This window comes from Cibotium barometz, chromosome 15 (genome assembly GCF_041138505.1).
Source record: "Cibotium barometz isolate CiBa-2024 chromosome 15, ASM4113850v1, whole genome shotgun sequence".
NCBI classification, from domain to species: Eukaryota; Viridiplantae; Streptophyta; class Polypodiopsida; order Cyatheales; family Cibotiaceae; genus Cibotium; species Cibotium barometz.
In genome coordinates, this window is record NC_141060.1 from 6,056,350 (window position 1) to 6,064,822 (window position 8,473).

General features: G+C 40.9%; 1 protein-coding gene across 1 annotated transcript; it reads left to right on the plus strand.

Moving 5' to 3' along the window:
* Nucleotides 1-519: 519 nt before the first annotated feature.
* LOC147630893 (uncharacterized) lies at nt 520-3,471 on the plus strand. The gene is made up of 7 exons (XM_086809946.1): nt 520-770; nt 869-1,143; nt 1,278-1,335; nt 1,420-1,690; nt 1,809-2,008; nt 2,100-2,368; nt 2,489-3,471. The coding sequence occupies exons 1-7, from the start codon at nt 520-522 to the stop codon at nt 3,469-3,471; spliced, it is 2,307 nt and encodes a 768-aa protein (XP_086666072.1).
* Nucleotides 3,472-8,473: the final 5,002 nt, after the last annotated feature.

Below are 8,473 nucleotides of genomic sequence, written 5' to 3' on the forward strand. Positions count from 1 at the left end.
GCTGGCCACACGCTACACCGCTACACGCCTCCAACCCTACACACTTCACGCTCGTTTTCTCCACGCAGTAGAATGTTTGCAAGCAGGTTCCGTGAGTGAAGGAGAACATTCAGTTCGTTCGCGTGACTGGATTCGATAGACCCTCCAGCTTGCTTTTGGTGGTCTCGGCTTTGTTCTGATAGTGCCACCCTCCAACACTCCTTCTACCAGCACCACAGCTTCCACTGCTAAGGTTTCCTACCCATCCCACACTTCTCGTTTTTGTTCTTAGTTTTGTTTTTTGGAGTGTTTCTTTTATGTTATTCTACCTTTCATGGTAGCTCATTGTATAAACCATCAGAACTGCTACATGGTTATTACTATATTATTTTTGGTTGGATCGTTGCTTGTTGCTTAGTTCACCACATAAACTTTGGCCTTGCAAAACCTTCACTGGCTACTGTGACCTTTTGGTTCAGTAGGTTCAGGTTTTTTAATTGGTAATTCATGTCTCTCCAAAACTGAAGCTTAAAGAATGCCATGAGTTCTCAAATGCCCCCCATCGGTGTCTTCGATTCGACAGCATTGTGTTGGGTGCACTCATATGACAATCGTTCAAAATACAAATTTGTACGCGAAGCAAAAATCCCTTGGAACCGTGTTGCCGATTTTGTAAAAGGAGAAGCCGACAATGCAAAGTTTCCAACATCTTTCAAAAAATATAGCCACCATCACCGAGATGCCTCCAATCTTACAAAGATTGCACATGAATCATGGACTGAGAAGATAGTGTAAGTGTGTATTTGTTTTAGTTTGTCGAATCCATTCAGAGTTCATCACACACACACATACAATTAAATGTTTATCGTTGCTTCTTGGTGTTATTTAGCTTTTGGTGTGGTTTTGGTCCTGCTGGCACTAAAGCACCAATGCAATCTAACATTGTGGATGGCAAAGATGTCGAAACTACCCAACTCAATGAATGCAAGGACACTAGTAGCGAAGATGATGTTGAGGTCGAGGAGAATAGTGGTGACGAGTCGAATCATGAAGATGGTGAGATGGAGGAGCGTAGTGAAACAAAAGAGTTGACACAGCCAAGTGCAAAGAAGCCATGTAAGAAAAGGCGCCCTCCCATCACAAAGGGCAAGCGAAAGCGTGGATGTAAATGTCATTTTAGTGTCAAGAGGCTCGCACAAGATCCAGGGGTTGCCATAATCTCTTACATACATCCATACCACACAAATGCAAATGATCAGGTTTGTCATGGTATAAGATTTGTTGATCCCTCTTTGAAGTTCTCTCCATGGATCTCAATGCAAAAGAAACTATGGGTTTCAAGCATGCTATATCGTGGTTTCTCTCCACATAAGTGTTGGAAATGCATGTCCAAGCATTGCATTCAAGCCAAAGTCATGACCCTACAATTACTATGGTTAGGGATGACTTTTTGTCTATTCGTGACATCATGAATATATCTAGCAAGCTGGCTATTGATCAGTACCAGCTACACACAGATGATGCGGAAAGCACCAAGAGATGGTGTCACGAGAATCAATCAAGCACCTTTATCTACCAGGATCAAGATGTGGAACATTCCAAGGAATTTATCCTTGGAATTCAATCACCATGGCAAAGGGAGATGTGCAAGAAGTTCGAAAATGGGAACCTTCTTGCGATGGATGCTACCTTTGGCACAAACAAATATAAGGTATCTGGTGTAATGAATTATCATTTTTACTTCTTGTTCACATTCTCTTAAGTTATAATAAATGTTCATTTTTTACTTCTTGTTCACATTCTCACTTTCCTTTAAAACACATGAACAGTTTCATTTGTATACAATCCTTGTTTTTTATGGTCATCGCAATGGTGTGCCCATTGCTTGGGTGCTTACATCTTCAGCTACATTTGAGTGTACTTGCACTTGGTTAACCAAGTTTAGAGATAATATGCTTGACTTTCATAAATCATGGGAGCCCGGAGCCTTTATGGTTGATGATGCCGAAACGGAGATTAATGCGCTCAGGTTAGGACCATATGTTAATATGTGTTGAGTGCAAACTAATGAGAACCGTGTGTTTGAGTTCTATGTGACGTGTCCTTTCTATTTTTCGTAGGGTGGTGTTCAATCAACCCATTTTTCGATGCATGTGGCATGTCAAACGTTGTTGGCTCCGACACCTTATTAAGAAGGTGAAGGAATGGCCCAAAAGAGCTTCTATGTTTTGGTCTTTGGGAAATATCATGAACATGCAAGGGTCAGCAAATTCTACAGACAATATAATCAAGGAGGATGTAAAGGCTATGATCTCTACCTTCTACTCCGACTTTAGAGATGAGGGGAGTTTTATTGAGTATTTCAAAACCTATTGGGAGGCCAAACTAGGTAAGGTTGAATTTTAAACTTTATACATACTCTTCTTATAGGTAAAATAATGCACACTTGCTCTCCTTCTTGTTCGCACTTAATTTCTTGCTCTTCTAACTTCATTTGTTTTATGTGCAGAAATGTGGGTGCGTGCTTCCCGATTGCTTCCACATTCAGGACAAGACACTAATGGAGCAATAGAGTCATATCATGGGCAGCTCAAATATAAGTTCTTGGGCTCTTCCAAAAGGATTAGTTCGAGGCAGGTGGATTGGCTCTTATACAAGTTAACATCATCATGCTTGCCATATTATTGGTATGTTCAGCAGTTGAAGGACAATGGTTTTCTGAGGAACAACGCCATTGAAAGAGTAGTGAAGAATTCTTATGAGCGAGCACTTCATATACCAGATGCTAATGTCTCATTCCAGGTTGGTGGTGTTGCTATTGTGGAGAGCATGCACACAAAAGCTTCATTTTACACAGTCTACAATTCCGATTGCCAATGGGCATGCTGCAGATGTGCGTGGGCAGAGCTTGGAAATATTTGCAAGCACCAAATTAAGGTGATGTTGTTGCCGGGTGCTTCACATGCTTCACTTATGGAGCAATGCCAACATATGTATGAAGCATGGGGAGATGCTTCTAGGTCTAGTGTCGATCTTCACTCACATGTATCTACTATTGATGTGCTTGAACCAAATGGTGATGATGTTGCCGCATTAGGGGGGGACAATGTATATAGTGAAGTACTTGAGCAAGAAGGAAATGTGAAGACACTTCAATGCTTGTGGCAAGAGTTGTCTTGTTTTGTAGGACAGGACCAGCCTTTGATTGAGGAGGCTTGCAATGGATTGAGGAGAACATTGGGCCATGTGAAGACAATGAAGGCAAGAATGGATGAGCGAACAGAAACACAAGCTAATTTTCAAGTCTTGGAAGATGGATTCGGCAACTCCTTGAAGCGAGCAAAACCATTCTTTGAGAAGGGCAGCAAGAAGAAATCAACATCATCAAAGAGTCACCCAAAGAGTCACCCATTGGCTCACCCCTTCAAGACCCCTGCTAAGAAAACCAAAGTGTCAATGCAAAAAAGGCTTGACGAGAAAGCTTCAAAGTAGCCTTTTGAATTTATGTAATGAACTCTCCAATGCTTCAATGGCTTTTTGCATCACAATCTTCAACCAATTATTGTGAGTCTTGAGCCATATTTTGTTCGTGTGTTGCCGTGTGTAAGAGAAACAAAGTTGGTGTGTGTAAAATTCTGTGTGTGTGAGAGAGCTTCTCAATAGCGTGTATGAGAAGAGAGGGAGAGAGAGAGAGAGAGACTTCAACAGAGCTTTGCAATAGCGTGTATAGCATGTATAAGCGTGTACAAAATGCTACATTCATTTAAAAGAACATTCAACATTCAACATGTCTGTAAGAAAGAGCTTCATTTAAAACAACAAGAGAGAGAGGCTAAATGTCATGAAACCGTTCCAAATGTACCATATTAGAAATGATAGTGTTTTTGGCCATAATGGCTATTACGTAGAGTGTATGCAAACTCACACATAAAAAGGGGACATAAAAAAAGCTACATAGGCTTTGACATGAGTAAATCCAAAAACAATATCGCTAAGCTATGTTGTTCTTGGCCATCAAACGCGAAGAACGTCGAAGGGGAGCATGTTGTTTCACAACATGAATTGGCGTTTCTTGAGGCCCACTCTCTTCGACCTGTTTACGAACAAAAAATTAAGCGTCAATTCAATTCATCACCATCAATAGCTTAAGCTGTAAAACAAAAGCTATCATTACGTATCACCTGTGTGCTCATGTCATGCGTATTGTCAACATCTGCATTTGCAACATCGGGGGCCTCCCCACCTTCAAATGAATCCTCCTCCTTACCTTCAATTGTATCCTCCACGTTTAGATTTTCTTTCTCCTCACCTTCAATTGTATCCTCCACGTCTACATTTTCTTCCTCCTCACCTTCAATTGTGTCCTCCACGTCTCCATTTTCTTCCTCCTCACCTTCAATTGAATCCTCCACGTCTCCATTTTCTTCCTCCTCACCTTCACTTGCTTTCTTGGGTGTTGGGGTGCTAAGGTCAATGGGTTGCTCATAGCAACCTGCAAAATTGGTCATGTCATCCATGACCAATTAGTTTTGATATAACCCAATATAAATGTGTTAGCTTAACAATCATGCTACACATGATGATCCCATACCTTCTCTTTTAGAGCAACCAAACTTCCCCTCGTGCTTTAAAACTTCTTCTACACGGCTAGGCATTTTAGAGAGCCTCATCTTCTTCGTTACCTTACGCACGTCTGGTATTTCAAGACGTATGTCATGGCAGTTGAGAAGATGTGCCTCCATACGCACTTTAGAGGGAAAAGGTTTCCTTGCATGGCGACAATCAACAATCTTACAAAAAAAATGTCGAATATTTGGCCCCTCATGAACATGCTCAACGAACTGCACGCGTAAAGGTGTAATAAGTACAATCATGCATATATACGTCCAAGCAAATGAATATCTTGAAGAAACATCATTGATTGTTCACGAGTTTAAACATGAGTATTATGAGCAAACAATAAGAGCATGTGAATACATTGATTGAACATGCAAAAGAACAAAATTAAGGCAACCCGCAAGCTTTCAAACTTATTGAAAATCATTGGAGACTAAAGACTAAAAACTTCTAAATACATGCAAGAGCTTCAAAGCGCACCTCGTCCGTTTCGCGTCGCACAAAGAAATTGGTGGGCTTCTTAAATGTCGGCACGTCTATTCCCACTGGAGAATTACCCTCTCGATTCGGATTAACATTAGGTGCAGTAATTGGCGTCTCTGAAGCTCCCAACATGGATGGAGAGTTCACATTGTTTATGGTGCTTGAAATAATATAAGTTGTCATTTATGCTACATTACACACACACACACACAATACTTTTCTGTAAATGTTAAAGTTTCATTAAGCTTGTATGCATTGTTGTATTATCAATAGTTTCTTTTTGTTACATACACACACACACATAGAATGAGACATTACACACACATTACACACACACAATACTTTTCTCTACCCTATTTAAATGTTAAAGATTCTTTAAGCATGCATGCATCAAGATAACTTTAATTAAAAAATAACTTTAATTAAGAAATAACTTTAATTAAAAAATACCTTTCCTCTAAATCAAGATTCTTTAAGCATGCATGCATCAAGATAACTTTAATTAAAAAATAACTGTCCATAAGCATACATGCATGCATTCTCCCTAAATTAATACAAGAATGCATCAATACACAGAATAGCATTTAAGAAATATGCATTTAAAAGAATATGCATTTAAAAAAATATTTGCAGAGGCAATGGGCTGGCCGTATTTTGACCCAGAGTACGAGAATTTCAGCTTGAGAATTAATCCTCCAAGGTATCCTTTCGGCTAAATAAAATAATTACTTTCTTCATTTTGTTTCTAATATTTGTAAAGAATGATTTTTTCCATTTTGTTTTTTTTTGTTTTTTTCATTTTGTTTCTATTGATAACCTTCTCATTTTAAAATTTCCTGGGAAAAAAAACTCTGCATACAGTTACCCTTTTTACTGCAATTAATTAAAGTTATTTTTTAATTAATTATTAATTGTTAAACCTGCAGAGATGCGTTCGTGCAGAGATGCGTTCATTCGTGTCGCAGGCTACCTGGCAGGGCTCCACGCAGCAGCAGCAGCAGCGGCTCACGAGTCACGTTCAGGTTCTCCTCCAACAGCGCAGCCGGTTCAGCTCCACGCAGCAGAACTCGATTCAACAGCGCAACAGCAGGACGAGCGGCTTCGACGGCGGTCGAGCGAGCAGCAGATTCAGAAGGGGAAAATCGTTTGCAGCAGGACGAGCTCCCCTCGCGGTCGAACGCTGGCAGATTTAAAATGGAAAAAAAATGTCTGGTTTCCCTTTCTGCTCCAACAGCGCCGCATGCAAATTTGGCACTTCTATTTTAGCCATATTTAATTTACTTTTACATCCCACAAATTGCATGCAACCGGCAGCGGGTGAAAAACCCACGGGCGAAATAAAGCGACTGCCGGCTGTTGACTGCCACGTGGCTGATGTGCCACGTGGGCGCCACATCAGCCAACAGGCCAAAATCTAGCTTGAGCCGCTTGGAAATGATGTTGATGTTGCTGATGCTACTTCTTTTGTGAATTTAGGGTTTCTTTGTCTCCACTTTTGCTCAGCATCATCATGCATATGATTCCAATCATTTTTTTGCTAGCCTTGGCTTAATCTCAATCATCATCAATCCTTCCGGGTCCTCAAAGGGGTCCCTCAACACATACGTTTGCTTTATCCCTATGTTTTTGAGAGCGTATCCACATACGCTTCATTTATTTCCATCACCACATCCATGCCCTCTGCCACCTCCCTGACACGAACGATGCCCAACGATCGCCTTCTCCTTGTCACCAAGATCCTCTCCTGACTCTTTATCTCTGAAATTTTTGTTTTTTTTTTCTCAATCCGGGGGCTTTGACACGAACGATGATACCCCACAAGCATAGGGCACGGACCATGTGCGAACAACGTGCAATGTCAACAACTCATCATGGCCATCCTACACCACGGTGACCTCTATGTTCTGACATCACCTCCCACAATGTCCACCACGAGCAGCGCACAGCTGAAGGCCCTTGGCCGAGGTGCACTGCATCTTGTTCTCAAGTCATCTCTATCTTTGTGCGTTTTTATTAGTGTTATGTTTTTTTAGCTTTTTTTAACCATTGTGAGGAGCCACGTAAGAAGTAAAATCATTGAAAAAAGAAAATAAAATAAAAGAAAAGAAGAAAAAAAGAGAGAACGCTGTTTTAATGTCGTAGGAACAATCCCAAGAGACTTAAATAGATCTATCCGATAGGAGTGAGATTCGAACACAAGACGTGTTGAATAACAACTCCATGAGCTAACCGATCTACCACACATTGGGTAGAAATGTTAGCCCATTTTGTTTATTTACTCACACACCCAGTGAAGAACGTTGTTTTAATGTCGTAGGAACAATCCCGAGAGAGAGAGAGAGAGAGAGAGAGAGAGAGAGAGAGAGAGAGAGAGAGAGAGAGAGAGAGAGATAGAGAGAAAAACCGTGACTCCCCACCTACCATTGTTGGGCCTCGCTAGCCATGCCCATGCACCAACTATGTGTGCTTGCACCCTGTGCCATCATTTTTTTTTTAAAGGTAGTGCCAATTTTTTAGCTCTCACACCACACAACACACACACACAACCCCTCTCACCCATAAAACCCAGCACATTTCTCTCTCCCTCCCTCTTGGTAATGCATGAAGCTACAAGCAAAATAACATGTGGTACTAGGAGGTTGACATCATGGACATTTCCACAAGCATAACCCGTGAAGCATTTTAGAGGCTTTGGACCTGCACCCATCTTCAAATAGGTGAAAGATTTACCAGCTGCATCCTTCCTGTTCGCTGGTTAAACAGTGGCACTTTTTGTATTACACCAGTTGTGTGATAGGCAAGTACAAGCCAATTGCTCCATAATCTTGATCTGATAGAAACCTTATGGAAACTCATCCAAGAGCATTGTGTTGTTAATGACCCAACAATCCACATCACATCATGGGAGAATCTGTGGCCTAAGGCAATCACGTTAGCTAAAAGAGGGAAGATTAAAAAAGTCATCCTCTGCCTCATAAGAGCTCTACACTCACATAACAAATCACCACCACATCTAAACACCAATGGAGGCCGACTTGGTTTGCTTCCTGATAATTAATGCAATGGTATTTGATAGCCTTTCTTCAATCTAATCAGTGTCTTCCTTGTTATGGTGGAAACTTGAGTTTGTGGATGCTTGGTTTTGTGACCTTGTCACATAATTATATAAGTGGTCCTAGCTGGTTTCACGACCCTACTACTCTTGATACCACTTAGCTTAAGGTCGAATCATCCACTTGATCTTGTTTTACCAGGCCATTCTACAAGATAAGTGCTTAGAGATAAATACTCTGAGGTAAGTGCATTTGTGGCTTAACCCCATCACTCTCGGGCAACCAATAAAGCCTAGAATTGATTGCGCTAACCATTAGAATAGATATCAAAGGCTTTGAAT

Coding starts and splice junctions, on each gene's coding strand:
- LOC147630893 (XM_086809946.1), top strand. CDS start 520: ATGAGTTCTCAAATGCCCCCCATCGGTGTCTTCGATTCGACAGCATTG. Junction 1,144..1,277: donor GGGCAAGCGAAAGCGTGGAT/GTAAATGTCATT, acceptor CCCTCTTTGAAG/TTCTCTCCATGGATCTCAAT. Junction 2,009..2,099: donor ACGGAGATTAATGCGCTCAG/GTTAGGACCATA, acceptor TATTTTTCGTAG/GGTGGTGTTCAATCAACCCA.